The sequence below is a fragment of the Passer montanus genome, unplaced genomic scaffold, assembly GCF_014805655.1.
Source record: "Passer montanus isolate IOZ18808 unplaced genomic scaffold, ASM1480565v1 scaffold59, whole genome shotgun sequence".
Lineage (NCBI taxonomy): Eukaryota > Metazoa > Chordata > Aves > Passeriformes > Passeridae > Passer > Passer montanus.
In genome coordinates, this window is record NW_024370926.1 from 2,638,386 (window position 1) to 2,654,813 (window position 16,428).

Below are 16,428 nucleotides of genomic sequence, written 5' to 3' on the forward strand. Positions count from 1 at the left end.
ATAGAGATCAAGAGCCCATCTATAAACATGACAGAACACCTCCCCAGAGAAGCAGAATTTATAGATCTCTACAAACCCAGGATACAATTCCCCCCTGGCATTGCAGGGACAGCTAAAACAAAGGAATCCTTGGTTTTGTTCTATGGTACCACATTTCTCTTTCTGTCTTCCATTTGCCCCATAAATTTCAGGGATAAAAACAAGCCCCAAAAGAGATGACTGCTCAAATATATTAAATTTGGCAATTCAACTCCCAGATTTATAGGCTGAGGGCAGAAAGCAGTTTTAAAGAAATAATCCTAGGATTTAAGACAATTCAAGTTTTTGTCCTGCTTTAGGAAATAAGTTGCAACTTGAAATTTTTATAGAACTGAAACTATTGTTTTCCATCTCATCCTATTGTATAATTTCCACAGAGTTAAGGATTTGTTTCCCCATTGTTGTCTACTTTCAATATAACCCTCAAACTTCAGCAATCATTTGAGAAATTGGAAAGGATTCTTACCCATCGAGATGAGGAGCAGGTTTTGTTGTTCTGTTGGACAAACAGCAAGATGGGAAGATGGTAAAATAAAATAAAATCAGGGATTCAGATGAAGTAAAAGAGGAGAATGACACAGAAAAAAAAAAAAGAGGTGAAGGTAAGACAAAAACAGTGAAAAAACACAGTTAAATACATGGAATTAACAAATTAAAATTACAGATTATACATACAGGTTTTCTTAAACTTTTACATGATATTTGTTTGAAGTTTAGCTAAGTGAGCATACTGAAAGCTGTACCAAGTATCATTTCATGCATGCAGTAAACAATTTCCAAGTGTCTTTAAATACACATTTAATGCAACTTCATGATTTTTAATCACAGAGAAGATACAATTTGGTGATAAATATTAGGTGACCAGTGGGATTTAAATGTTTCTGAGCTTGTTAGCTTCTTAGATTGCAAGGTCACTTTAAAGACAGTTTATTTTAAAAAAGAAGAGTTATGATATGTGAGAGATTCTCTGCTTCCCCTCACCTCCCTCCACTTCTTTCTCACTCCCCATTTACCTGCTTGGCCTCCTGACTCGGAATACAAAGCAATATTTCTGTCTTAAATCATCAAACACTTCAGCTCAAAAACTCAGGCTTCCCAAAATCAACAGCAGACACTCTGTGCCACCTACACCTCACTGATAAATGCACATTTCCTCTCTATTTTTCAGCTTCTCACACTGAGCCTGAATGGAAAATGCAACTGCCTTTTGTACAAATCTTTTGGATTCTAATGCTGTGAATCCTTTTCCAAAAGCAAACTAAAGTTACTTCTCCAAGTGAGCCTGAATTCCTGCTGCACAGGGGATCCTGCTATGCAGGAATATTGAGTAAAGAACATCAGAGCTTGCTCAAATATTGGGGGAGAAATAAAATAGAAATCACTTCTGAAAACATTCTTTCTCTCTCTCCTCCCAAGCACTATTGTGCTTTTAAATGAACTCCCCTCTCTCAAAATAAATAATCACAGGTGATTTTTCTAGGTTTACAGTAACACTGCTTTGGTATGAAGAAGTCAGCTTTTTACTGCTAGAATAAAATATTACTTCTTAAACACTTCTTTTCCCTCGAGTTTTGAACTGTTAGGTCACAAAACCCTGCAGTGCTGAACACATCCCAAAAGGTGGAACTGTGAATCAGGAGTGTTTACACTCTTGATTTTTTTTTTAAGCTCTAAATGTCAACCAGCCCACCCATTTCCTTAATAGTGAATAACACAGAAAGCTTCTTTGGGTTAACACAGGGGAAGAAATGCTATTAACACAACATTAAATTTCTCAATAACAGTGGGTGTTCTTTGATTTTTCCTTGCTAACACAGCATATTGCTACAAAAAGAAAAACCCTTATGGCTTTTGAAGCTCTTGAAGCAAGAGTTAACTGCATTAGCAACCTGCTGCTAAGTAAACAGTTTAAGTGGCTTTAATTATGAAGCTGATTTAAAGGGGTGAAAAAAATAGAAGTGGGTTACTTCAATGAAACCAATAGTAGTGAAGACTGAGGGTTTAGAATTAGCTGGAAACAGCAACAGGCTCAAAACCAGGGCTGGGGAGCCTGCAGGTGCTCCTGCCATGCTGCAGCAGCATTGGAGACTAATTAAGCAAATTACCTAAGCAGGAGGTGCCTTTGGGCTGGTGCCTACTGAGCAGAGGAAGGGGTGATTGGGTTGGTGCAACCCAAGCAGAGGCAGCCCCACTCCCCTGGCAGTTTGAGAGGTAAAATGGACAGGGTTTCTGTCCTTGTTCACCAAGAGAGAACTCCAGGGGAAGCTCTGTCCCACAGGGAAACCTTTCAGATGCACCACAAGGACTTGGGTGACTGAACAACTTCCCGTGGAAAACAGAGCCCTAAATCCTTGTGGTGCTTTTGAAAGTTTTCTCACCTCAGTGTCAGGGATGTAATCTGACATTTATTCTGCAAAGGTGCACTTTAAAAAAACATTCAAAGGTTTTCTGCATCAATCTTTGAATATTTGCTTTGGATTCAGAACTTAACCAGGAGCAAACCTACCTCTTGTCTTGGCATTATGGAAACTTAAAGTCATGATGAGTTCATCCCCCCAAAATAATACTTTATTAGAACATTTCTATATAGAGCTCTCATCATTTACACCATTCAAAATCTGCCTTTTAATAGACACTGTTGTGCAGGTTATTTACAGAAGGACAAATACCTTTCTTCACTCAAGTTTAAATTGGTTTATGATACTCCTGAAGAGAAAAATCATCTTTTTGATAAAAGCACGTTCTCACCCACCCCCCCAAAGAACCTCAGGCCTAAGAAAGGGTTCAATGCACATAACAATATGATCAGAAAAACAAGAAAGAGAAAAACAGAAAAAAAAGGAAAGGACACAGCCTTAGAGGAATGAGACATTACCTTTGGAGCGCACGATGTAACACTGTTTCTGTAAATTTTACACAAAAATGGCAGAAATAAATTGTAATACATTTTCAGACAAAACTGAGTCTATGTTTTATTAAATACAAGTTTAAAATTATTATTAATCAAGTTGTATGCAGAAAAAAGGATGCCTAAAAGAGGGCTCTAAATTTTCTTTCGAATACACTTTGAAAACTAAAGTTCTCCTTAAAAACAAAAAGAACACTCGAGACAAAACCTGCTTGCAAAACTACTGCAAAAACAAACAGTTAGAAAGAGAATGCCCCCACTCCCCTCTGAGTCTCAATCCAGCAAAAAATGCCCAACTTGAAGCAGATGAATAACCAATTTCTGTGGGTTTATTCACATGCTTGCAGCTCCACAGGGGTTCAGAGGTTCTGCTGAATCCATTCCTAAGCAGGAACTCCCCAGGCTGGCACACAAACATTTGGATTCACAGAGGAAACAGCCAGGAGTTCACAGTGAGCTAACATCCTCCTCCTACTATGAAGCTTTTCTACAAGTAAGAAAAATCAGTGTTTTCTCTAAAATATGGGCATTGATTGCTTCTGCTCAGAATTTTAGAACAAAAACCACGCTGCAGGTGCAAACAAGCCCCAACAGCTGCAGCAGCTGATAGTGGATTTCAGCCTGGTGTAATTCTGAGCAGCAGCAATGTTTGAAAATTGCATTATCAGCTGAGCTCACCCCCAGCCCTCCCCCCACCCCAAGCAAACTATCAGTGATTAATTATCTCTGCACAGTCAAGTGCCAAAATGATCTTTTTGTTATTGATTACACATTAAAATATCCTGGGAATGGTTTCATTTTTCCATAAACTTTTGATCTAGCCAATGGGACCTGCTTGTGTGAGAAGTGCACGTGTACCAATAATGCTCAAAGATAATGCAACATCAGCCCCTTCCATTTGACATGTTTTCATTTTTGTATTAGTCAACTGTTCAATAATTAGCTCAAAGGTATTTAATTCACAGCAAAAAAAGGGAAATTAATAACTGTTGATTAGAAAAATACCTGGTTTGGGAGACCAAAAATATATGAACTACTTTTAATGAGCTGGTAACATTCAGAAATAATTTGTAAAATCAAAACAAGAGTACTCCCAAATTATTTTATCCTTCATTTAGCAGATCAAAGTGATTCCTTTGGTTCAGTTTATGAACTGGGCATGGCACCACACATTAAAACATTTTTAAACCAAAAAAATCCTATTTAGTTCTGAGCAAGAAAGCAGAGTTTGAGAGACACATTAAACCAACAACACCCTCAATAAAGAGAAAAAAAATCTGTCAGTAATAGGAAATCAGACAAGTTTTAAATAGCTGTGGAGCAGAAAGGCAAGAACTCCAAGCATTTGAACTGATAAGGAACAGAATCCAGGACTACTCTTTAGGTTGCACTAAGGGCTCATTCCTCAGCACACTCCACAGCTGAACTATAATTAAACAATTAAGACACAAAATTTCCCTCTTTTCACAGAGGTTACTTTGTTTTGCTTCCTATTGCTGCTTTCCTGTTTCCTTCTGCAGGGGCACTTGTGGTTTGCTACAAATGTAGCTTGGCAGATTTGGTGTGAGAGGGGAAACAGAGCTGAGCAGCGGGAGGATCAGGAGTCATTAATGTTACTTTATTCCCTCATTTTCACCAGAGCTGCACTATTCTGTACTGGGAATTCCTCACTGGCAGGTGGGGATGGCCACAGGAATGATGGAATGGCTGTAAAGAGACAAGATATTCATAGAAAAAAGAGAAGGGAGCACATGGCTTAGGAACATCACCCAGAGGAATCCAGCCACTGAGCTGGAAAATCCAGAACAGTCCTGGGTATCAGCTCTGTGTTTGTGCTCCCCCAGGAAGTGCTGCTGAGGGTGGCAGCAGCAATTCAAAGGGAGATACAGAAAAAGAAAAGATGATCTGGAGTGGTTCCTGCCAATCTCTGCCCCATCCTAGGGATTCCTAGTTTAGGATCCAAAGGGAAACAGGATAGTTACAGATTAACATCTCCAGATGGGGTTTAGAACACTTGTAAAATCACTGAGGGTTCTACAGGACGTTATTCACAAAAGAAAAAAAAAAAAAAGAAAATCAGAGTGGGGCTCCCTGAAAACACAAAGAGCCAATTTCTCCAACACAGGCCTGCAATGAACTGCTGCAAACCTTTGGGTACAGCAAACTGAAATTGCAGTATTTTACAAATGTAGAGGGATTCTCTCTGGATCCTTTCTGCTGGACTGCAAAATGCTGTGTTCCTCCAGAGCAGGAAATGTTTCTCAGGCACATGAGAGCAGACCTGGCCTATTTACAGCACATGTGCATGGAACTCACAATCCTCCCTCAGCTACATTTTCTCCTTCCCACCCAATTGTTGCTCCTACTCAATTAAGGGGAAAAAAAAAAAAGAAAAAGGGAGGAAAATAGTCTAAAAGCATTAAACCCAGCACTTGTGATACTAAGACACACTTCTGCCTCTCCCCACCTCTGCCCTGTGGCACTGCCCAGCAGTGCCTGGATTTCAGTCCATGCTTTTCCCTGCAGCCTCCTAAGATCACTTCCACTGCCTTTTCCATGCCCAGCTCTCGTTGCTGCCCATGAACCCTCCAAGCTCTTCCATGCCAGAGAAATCCCTGACTACTCCAAGAAAGCTGATGATTTTTTAGGATGGCTGTTCACATTAACATGAGTCTGGAGATGCTGTTTCAAGTAAAACTGTCCATTTTAAATCAACTTTTAGGCATTGCAGAGTCTTTGCTGTGCCTGGTTTGCTGGTGCAATATGCCCAAGAGGCATTTGCTGCCCTGATGACTTCCTGCAAAGACTCATTATTCCAAATAAAACTTTTCTCTGGAGAGCAGGGAATTCTGATGAATTAACAGAACTCTTATAGAGTTAATATAGAACTCTTATCCTTGCTATTATTTTAGCCCTATTTGGACAAACTGTTATAGAAAAGAAAATAACTTATTTGCACTCCTTATCTGCTACATTAGATGTGTGTAAGATAGAGAGTTCTAATCCCTGAAAACAAATGCAGAGCTCTAAAGGAGCTCAGATGAACTATCTCCCTTGCTATAAATTTGATCAATGAAATGAAATATATACAAATATTTAAAAAAAATCTGAAGGCTACCACTGAATATTGCCTTTCACACACTTTTCAGGTTAAGCATTTGAAGAATATTTTTCCTAATGATAAACTACAGAGAAACTGAGCATTACTGGGAATATAAAACCCACATTTTAATTTCAGCTTCAAGTGTAAAGGAAGAAAATATTTTGTTAAAGAAAAACTCTATAGATGCACTGCACATTCCCTAAAGCAATCAGACAAATGCCACCCAGCAAGACTAACTGCTTTAATAAAGTGCATTTTGAAGTGAAGGCACAAACTGCCTGGATACAACCTTTAGGAGCTCTTTCCCACTTGGAATCTCTCCCCTGGCTCCAGGGCAGGCTGGTGCCTTTTCAGACATTAGAGGCACCCCAGAAATCTGCATGGGAAGGGAAGAGCTCCAGAGCATCCTCATCCTGAAGGCCACATAGGACACCCCAGGAGCCTAAACTTAAGCCTAACCAGAGCTAAAACCAGCTCTGGATTCCTGCAGGCAGCTCAGGTGAATCCAGCTCACATGGAGGTTTTTAGGTCTCTTACTCTGCCTCAATTCCCAATGAACTCACACTTCTCTTTAAAGCAATTCTATGAAAAAAAACAGATTTTTTTCAAGGAATCTGCATCTTTCAAAATACTTCTGTATTTGATGAAAGTGCTTTTAAATAATCTTCATTTATTGGCCTGTATTAATTATAATTTAGTATCCAACACAACCTTGGGCTGTTGTGGTGTGTGGGGAGAGACAAGGTGTTTAAATCTGATTGAACAAGCTGAGCCTACCAAGCATCAGGGAAAGAAGATGACTTTGGAATCAAATGCAGGAGAGAAAAGAAACTTTAGAGCCCTCAAATGACAGCTGCTTGACTGATGTGACATCATTAGGTTTTCATGTTTAATGTTCAGATAAGCTTAAAAATGGAAAATGAAGGCAAGAGAACCCAAAGGCAAGTCATCAAGCACAAACTAATGAAGCAATGCCTTCAGAGAGCTTATTAAGCCATGGAGTTGGATTTATATAAACTGTTTTCCATATTAATGTGCACACATATCCTCTCAGATTTATTGTAATGAAGCACAACATGTAAAATTTCCTTTGAAGGGAACAGAAAACAAGCTTTGAAACAATTTTATATCTATGGAATGTCTAAACAGTAATAAGTGTGAGACTTTCTTTTAGGTTCCTATGCATCTTCCATTTTCAGGACATTTTTTAGGAAAAGACCAAAAAATGTTTCTTATCTGAACTACATCACATCATACTGAAGATCTTTTTCAGGCAAAGAAAAAAAACCAAGATTTTTGAGGACAATTTACTCCTTTACTGAAGACAGGGAAGCGCCATTCATTCTCATCCCCCAAGAAAGATGGCAAAGAAAAAAAAGACTTTTTCTAGTTAAGTAACTACGCTAAAATTTATTTTTCAATCCCCAGTGTTGTTTCACAAAGTATTTCTAGACTAAAGTTATCAACCTGCTCTTTCCAAATACAAACTGGTAAACATTAGCAGGAGGCAATTTTGAAAAGGGAATTAACAAAAGGAATAATCACATCAAGTTTGCAAGCTTAAAAAAAACTGACAACCTAAAATACACCTGCTTTGACCTGGAAACCCTCAATTATCAGACCTGAGTGTTTTACTTATGAGTAAAGGTAAAAGTGTTGTCTGTAATTTCTAGAATTTAACAGAATGTGGTTACTAGAATGGCATTTTTTAAAAGGTAATGAAGGAAAAATCTGGTTATCAGCACTTAATTCTATGTAGTGTTGGTATATGCACAAGTTAACAGAATTTTGCAGAATATGTATTAAAAAAGCATGTCAGGAACAAATACTAAAAAAAAATTAATAATAGTAATCACAATTATCAAACAGAAATCCCCACTCATTCTCCTCCTGAAAAAACAACAAACACACACCCCCCAAAAAGTAAATCAAAAATTACAATTTTTTAAAAAGTAGAACAATCCACCTCTAGATCTCACTCCCCCTTACATAAAACGCTCATCATTGTCATTTGCAGATAATCTGATGAGATTTGTGCACCCACAAAGGCAAAGAATCTATTTCCTGGCTGCTAAGAACTGAACATAAATCATATTTTTAGGGACAAAAGCCACAAAAGGAAGAACATCCGTGGAGCATCAGCTTTAATCTAAATGAATACCACAAGGAAATCTTGATCTCTAACACTTCCTACTGCAGGTGCCAGTCACTCCTAGCCAGGATCAGGTGGAGAACATGGATATGGAGAATTTAGCAATACCATCTTTCTCATGAACAGCGCTTCTCTGTGTAAGAAAAGCTCCACTGTGGGATCAAATCTACTCACATGAAAAATTGGGAACCATTGGTATGTTTCCCTCGGTTTGCCATTGACAAAAGGAACGCTCTGTCATGTTTGAGAATAAAGTTTTCATCTGTTTGAAGAAAAAATATGTTTGTCAGATTTTCCCTGGCAAGGGAGGCAGGTTGTTTTCTTAGTAACTTATGGATGCTCTAAGGAGAGATTCTGCTGCTGCTGGAGAAATGGGAACAGGTTGGAGGAAAAACAATCAGGTTTAAACAAGTCTCTTCAAATTACAGTTGAGACAAAACTTTGTTTCTTACAATGGTGTAGATATAGTGCAAACATTTTTAATTAAAAATAATTCAAGTCATTATGAGTGTTTTCAATAAACATTAGATTATGGATTTAAATCCTGAGTTATTTGGGTAAGAACAAGGCTGGCAGAATTATTGACATTCTAAAACAAGAATTAACATACATGATGCTGTTATTTACACTCCAGGTGGAAAGATCAGGAGAAAAAGCTGTTTATTTCCCTGTATGGCACACTAAAAGTTGCCACCTCTACACTCAAAACTGGAAGACTCCAAGCACAGAAGGAAAAAACCTCTCTGTATCTGATTGTAAGTATAAAAGCCATTAAATGTAAACTGAACATGCATTTTATATTGCACTGAATTAAAGAGGAGTTCTGGTTGTACAGCAGAATACAAAACCAGATCTTCTCCAGGTCATTTCCAGAGATAAAAATACTAATTTGAATGTACAAAGCTATTAATTTTTACATCACATATCAAAACACAATCCTGCATATTTAGCACTCACTATGAGAAACAAACCCTGAGTAACTTCTTAGTAAATGGATCTGTTCAAGCCTTTCCTTGACTAAAAACTTCAACAGTCCCACATCAAACTATGTCTCTTTTAAAACAAATTTAGTTTCATGCATCTAACCAGAGCTACTTGCAACACACACAGGAGGAGATGCTGTAAATAAATATATTCACTGTCTTAACACTTAAATATCACAGTAACCACCTGTTTTTTTCAAGAAATAATTGTATGTCTTTAAACAAATAATTTAAAAAATCACCATTTTCCTTCCAACAGATTTTTACAAGAGGTAATTGTACATTTATTTATCAATTCTTTGCAAGGAAAATGACTTGTGTGGCACAGAAATAAAGTCAGAAATGAACCCTAAGCATACAAACCTTGAGTAGGGAAGGGGAGGAAAAGGGACATTAACAAAAGAAGAAATCAATGTTTAGAGCTGGAATTATGTGGATTTTCTCTCAGAATAAGTCATTAACCCTCAGAAAGGTTAGACACAAACTCTTCATTTCTCCAAGCAACACAGATATCCACCTACAAAGGGACTTAGCAGTTGTCTATATATTTACTAGGGAGGGGACAAGGGAACAGAGTTTGAATTTGTGTTACTGAGCTTTTGTCTCTTACCTTTTCATTTTGCAAAAGACCACATTCTCTATAAACAAAAGAATATGTTGACAGTTTTAGGCAGGAAGATAGGAGTTTATTCATGAATAAAGTTGCCTAGCCTCCATGCTGAAAGTCATGTTTAACCAATTATGTTAGCCTTAATTAATTGTCAATTTAAGTTAAATATTAACCAAAAAAATTATCCAAAAGTCATGCATATAAAAGGAATTCTCATGCAACATTAGTTTCATGCAAAAGGTGATCTATGAGTGAACCTGTTTTCATTAAGTAGTTTGGGAATCAAGACTTGTTTATCTCAGGACTGAACAGAGAATCTGCAAAGACATATTTGCTCTTACCTTTAAAATAGCCACCATAAATAGATTCACCTCCTTTTCCATTACCTACAGATAAAAAAGCAGCAATGAAACAACTTTTTCTTGAAAACTTTTTGTTTCATTTATGCAAAAGCTGTGCATAACATTAAACCAGCACTTGACTCTCAAAATAGGATATTCCCTCCTCAGGCTTTTTTGGTCAAGACCAGGACTTCAGGACACAGTGAAAACAAACATTTTGGTAAGCACAGGTATTTCAGGAAAGGAACTAAAAATCCAGCAAAACTCCTTCTGGAAACTTTTAAAACATTTCTAGCTCATTCAATGTTTTGTTATTAATTTTAAACTCATTCAAACAGTTACATTTCTGTACCAACACAACATCAGCAGTGCTGCCTCTACTGCAGACCCAGAAGTGTGAAGCAGTTCAGACTAGAGTCTGCATTTGAATTGTTTTAATAAGACAGAAAATCATAAAACCCTCCAGTGAGTAGTTTTTAACACACTTTTCTAAACAAATATTACATCAGTTGAAACATTTTAGAACTTCAAAAATTAACAGTGAAATGGGAGATCTATGCTATACTTCACACAAATGCAGTATTTTTATGGCACTGTAATACTTTTGTGATATTTTCTGAAGTTATGAACACAAAAATTATAACACTTCTGTTCCATTTCAAACTTGGCAGTTTTAAAAGCCCATTTTACCTTCACTGAAGTCCCCACCCTGAATCATGAAGTTTTTAACCACACGATGGAATGTGGTGCCTTTGTAGCACAGCTTCTTCCCAGTTGTTTTCCCGATTCCTTTTTCACCTGCAAGAAGGTGAAACAAAAAGAATCTACAGATTGTCACTGAACAAATTCCAAGGGTTTTCCCTCCCTAGTTCTGATGAACATAGGAGCCATAACTAAAAGATAACACAGTCCTACCTGATGGCTTTTCACTGTCCAGAAGGGGGATCAAGGGGACTCTGAGGTGAAAATTAAGTTGTTTCCTAAAAAATTTCCCTTCCCCCCTCAAGAAGGAGTGTGTAAATATACTCAGGATAATTTATAACAAAAAGAGTTCAGGATAGTGGTGGGTTAACTATTTTCTGTGGGTACAGCTACCCTCCTATGCAGATCACAGTATCCTTTTCAAACCACTCACACATCTGGATGTGCCAGATGATTCCCAGGAGGAAAGCCAGGAAAACAGGTTCCTACTCAGTTTCAATGTGACCCACACTTGGAAAAGAGGGATTGAGCCACTCCAAGCTTCCACACCTTCCCCAACCCATGCACAGTGTCTGGTCACCCCTTTACACCAGCTGCAGATCAGGTGGGCTGGTGCTTTTTGAGTTAGTGTTTCCCACAATTTCAGGTTTGATTAGCACTTCTTCCAAAGTGCAGAGAAGCTGCCCTGGGCTTGTGGATGAGGTGACAATGCCTGGCAGGGCTGAGGCTCTACGCAGTAGGTCCATGAGGGATTTATACTGGTCAAGAGACACTGACTTGAGCTTCCCAGAGGAGGAGAACATGCCAATTAACAGTAAAAGGTTATAATAATAATATTATACACTGTGCAACAGTTAAAGCCCCACATTACTCCCATGTACAGGAGATGCTGTGCACTGAAACATGAATTAACAGAATAAATAACAGGACAAATAACCCAATGTTCATTTTCATTCCATCTCTGGTTACGGAATAGGTATTTGACAAACAGGTTAGAGGACATTTCACCAAATATTCTGCACTCTCAGAAATGCAGATACACTCATTATCCAGAGCCAACACTCCGCTGCTGCAATCTATTACTCTGCCACCCTAAATTACCTGCCAGCTCAATCATCCCAAATTTGCCATTCCAAGCCCATCACTGCCAGGATGAGAGCAAAGGGCAGTTTGTGGCATAAAACCCACTCAGGGCATTGCTGTTTATCATCTTTCACTCATGGAATACAAGTTATTTACCTGCCTCTCCACACCCATAATCCCAATCCACACCTCCTCCTACTCCATTTTTGATTTCCACATGAGTTATGCAAGCAAAGCTGTTTATGACAGGGATGGACACACTCCTCCCCAAAACAGGTCCCTCTTTGTACAGCACTGAAAACCTTCATCAAACAACCCCATGGGATATCTGCCTGCATGTTTGGTCCTGTCTCAGGATGTCCCTCAGGGCCATGGAAAATCCCCTTAGGGAATGGGATCCTGCATGGCACCTGAGCTGGTACAGTTACATCCTGTACCAACACAACATCAGCAGAGCTGCCTCTACTGCAGACCCAGAAGTGAGAAGCAGTTCAGCCTAGAGCTTGCATTTGAATTGTTTTAATAAGATGGAATATCATAAAACCCTCCAGTGAGGAGTTTTTAACACACTTTTCCAAACAAATATTGCAGCAGTTGAAATATTTTAGAACTTCAAAAATTGACAATGAAATGAGTGATCTATGCTACACTTCACACAAATGAAGTATTTTTATGGCATTGTAATACTTTCATGGTATTTTCTGAAGTTATATATTATGAAGACATAAATGATAATATTTCTGTTCCTTTTAAAACTGAAAATTAAAGCTCTTAAACAGAGCTGGTGGTCAGATGGGAGCTCTGGCTGTGGCCAGAAGTGCCAGTCCCTTTTCTCACCCCCCTTTAGAGTACTGCCAGTGCTTTCCCAGGCAGGTAAAAGACACAGCAGTTGTTCCACTGGCAAGAGCTGCAGCAGCTCCCTAAGCTCAGACACTTTCACACAAACACCAACACACTGCTCCTGAGCTCAGCTTCTCTTTTGTTTCAGCCCAAAACACCAGCCTTGCTCTTGACAGGCATGAGTTTTGTCAGGAAAGGAAAAATCATTGTCTTTGAGCCCCATCATGCCTAAACAATTCTTTCCATGCCCTGCAAACCCCTTGGAAATGGGATGGCAGAGGAGAACTGGCTGCCCTGGTAGCACCTGGACTGGCAGCCACTGGGAATTGGGTGTTGAGTGGTGCCAGTTTGAGATCAGGAGGGAATCAGCTCCTGACAAAGCATCACAGCACATGGACCTGTGGTTGTTCCTTAGGTGGGCAGCACCTGCAAGGCCAGCTGCTGGAATTTAAAAGCCTCTCTCTCTCTCTGGGCAGAAAGGACCTTGACATGGGCCAAATCTACTTCTGACAGCAATGCCAGGATCACTCTGTCCTCTTCCACCTGCCAAAAATACCCTGGCTTGATGATGGCTTTGTGCAGGTTCTATGGTCCAGAATGGGACAGCATCTCCCCTCCTCAGGTGGGCACAGGCCTTGCATATGGCTGTGGCTTGTACTTGTATAAACAAATAATTATTAACAATAAAAATTACTGTTAACAACAAAATTATTATTAACAATACAATTATTAACAATAAAAATTATTATTAACAATAAAAATTATTATTAACAATAAAAATTTCATTTATTAACAACAAAAATTTCAGCTACGTACCCGAGCACAAGCAAAGGAAGTTCTTACAAGTCTTTGGACAAATGTCTGAGAAGAGCTGAAACATAATTCGACCAACTAGAAAATAATTTAAAAAAAAAAATTAGAGTTTTGGAACTGTCTGGAATAAGAAAATCTGTATATAAATCAATATGTATGTTCTAAAAATGTAATTTTTCTGAGAAAAGGTTATTTTATCAAGCAGAATAAGAAAACATCTGAAGTACGCATATATTAAAACACACAGCAAGAAAGAAGAATAACATAATTGTAAAAAAAAAGACATTAAGTAATATCATTCCATCCAATTTATCAGAAATCCTAGAGATTCCATTGTGATTTGAACCTGGAAAGCCAAGCTGATTTACTAAAATAGTTTAATCATGTCAGTTCTTTTCCATTTTGAAGATGATTTCCCATAAATACAGGTCTTCAGAGAGCTGGAGCAATTCCCTGCCCAATTACTGTGTTTATACAAATACATTAATAATCACATTTCCACAGTTTTCCCTGTGATCATTACCTACAAATTCCAACTGGCTTAGCTCCATATTGTGCTGAGGATTACAGCTGCATTGGCACTCTTGGCCCAAAATCCTTCAGTTTAAAAAACCCCAGATGAATCAAACAGGGAAGATGAAAGCAGACAGAACTAATGCTCCACTTGCCAGATATTATGAACCAAATATTTTCTCTTTGCTACTGGTGGTAGTTGTGTTATGTACCTTCCAAATCTATTAAAATATGGCTGAAAAGTGGTTGAATGTAAAGAAAACTGTTTTAAAACTGATTTACATTTTCTGTTTTATTTTCCAAGATACTGGGATGTAAAGTACTAAAAAAAATCCATGACAAACTGCTCCCAAATGTATGGAATCTTTAAAAAATACATAATTAATAAAGAAAAAATTGGTATCTCTGCAGGTTGTAAAATAATCCATAGAAGCCTCACTGTTGGGCAGAATTGCAAGGAGACCAGTAATAATCTGTCAATGAGCACTACACTCTAGTGGTGCACACTGGTAAGACTTCATTTTTAAAAGTAACTACTCCAGGAATAACTTCTCTTTTCTTTCCTTTAAAGAAAAAAAAAATTAAAGTTCAAATGCATTTCATTCAATACCTAGTCACCAAAAAAATTTGAGTGGCTCCTAAGAAAGTGCATTCAATTTTAAAGCTCTGTTCAAATATATGCAATTATGAGATGGTGAATTGTTGGTTCAGAATGGAAGAAATAAAATAACAGCATCAGTACTTGATAATCTTAGATAAAAATTCAAGATGCCTTGAGCTGCTGAAAGGTCTGAATCTCATTAAGTGCAGCAAGAATGTTCTTTAAGCATTCATCACAGCAGGAAAATCTAAAGGAAATGGGTAGGGAGGGCGTCCAAAGAATGAAGAAATAGGGAATATTCAAAGATCCCCCATCAAACAGCAATTCTGTAACCATCACTACGACAGGATGGCTATTTGCAGGTGAAGAACCATTATAAGCTGTGAGGAGTGAACATTCCTGCAAGGAACACAACAGAGAAGACAGTTCAGTTGAAGAGTTCCCAATTTTTATTCTAGCCCAGGCATTCAGGAGAACACAAATCCCATTCTCATTCCTCTGCTGCACAAGCACTGAACTGAGCAGTGACCAAGTGCTTCAGAGAGCCACGTGCAGGTTCCACAGAATCATGGAAGAGAAGCCCACAATGGTTTGGGTTGGAAGGAACTTGAAGTTCATCCAGTCCCAGCTCTACTGCCATGGCAGGGACACCTTCCACTGTCCCAGGTTACTCCAAGCCCTGTCCAGCCTGGCCTTGGGCACTTCCAGGGACCCAGGGGCAGCCACAGCTGCTCTGGGCACCCTGTGCCAGGGCCTCAGCACCCTCACGGGGAGGAATTTCTACCTAATATCTCATATAAACCCATCCTCCTTCAGTTTCACACTTTGTCCCACTGCTCCATGCCCATGTGAGTCCCTCTCCAGCTCTCCTGGGGCCCCTCTAGGTCCTGGAAGAGACCCCAAGGTCTCCCTGTTCAGCCTGGGCTGAACAGCCCCAACTCTGTCTCTGCAGGAGAAGATTCCTCCTGCATTCACCGTGTGAAATAACACACGACACTTTCCAGGGAAAAAGCTGTCACTACCCCCATCCTGCTCTCCAGCCCAGCTGCTGCTTCTCCAAGGTGCCAGCTGCCAAGGAACTGAGGGCTGTTAGTCCCTGCAGGCTCCAGAAGGGACTGGTACTCTGAGGCAGAAATTTTAGAAGGATTTTGCTGCAAACCCACCACATTTAGCACCTGAAGCAGCAGACGCCTCCACTGTGGTGTTCACTGGAAGAACTCTCTTATGTTCTTGCAGGTGACAAGGCAGAAGATGGAAGGAGACATCCATAACTAAGGTATCAGTTTCAGCAGTATTTTTCACCACTGCTTTGTCAATAACAAAGTCTGCCAGGTGCTCATAAAATCACAGAATGATTCCTGCTGGAGGGGACCTTAAATCATCCAGTTCTGTGTGCAGGGACACCTTCCAGTAGATCAGGTTACTTCATGCCCATCCAGCCTGATCTCTTTATGCCCTTTAATCCTCCAAATTGTAGTGCACACATATCCAAGATCCCAAGATGACAGATCCAGTTTATAAGATGAGGGCTGTCTCCTCCATAAAACCTGGAGTGCTGCTTAGCCAGCTCCATCCAGCCACACAAAACGCTGCTGTCTGCTCCTGAGACACAAACCACACACTGTGAATCCATCTGCTGGGTTACTGCCTGCATTTTACTGCAACTGCATGAATACCATTATCACTGAGAGGTTGTATTTTCCACTGACAAACAGGCAATGAAATGTGCCAGAGAAAGAT

At 39.1% G+C, this 16,428-nt stretch overlaps 1 protein-coding gene across 6 annotated transcripts in view; it reads right to left on the minus strand.

Moving 5' to 3' along the window:
* NKTR (natural killer cell triggering receptor) overlaps positions 1-16,428 on the minus strand; it is a 37,173-nt gene that overhangs the window by 14,996 nt on the left and 5,749 nt on the right. For 4 of the 6 annotated variants that reach the window (XM_039726447.1, XM_039726444.1, XM_039726445.1 and 1 more), the window contains exons 3-7: positions 13,578-13,652; positions 10,827-10,934; positions 10,137-10,181; positions 8,377-8,464; positions 506-535 (exon numbers count right to left, since the gene is read on the minus strand). In XM_039726447.1, the coding sequence (XP_039582381.1) occupies positions 506-535; positions 8,377-8,464; positions 10,137-10,181; positions 10,827-10,934; positions 13,578-13,652 (346 nt within the window). Of the gene's footprint in view, positions 1-505; positions 536-2,914; positions 2,933-8,376; positions 8,465-9,795; positions 9,824-10,136; positions 10,182-10,826; positions 10,935-13,577; positions 13,653-16,428 lie in introns of those variants that run through there. The other 2 variants (XM_039726448.1, XM_039726449.1) reach the window with 2 other exon arrangements.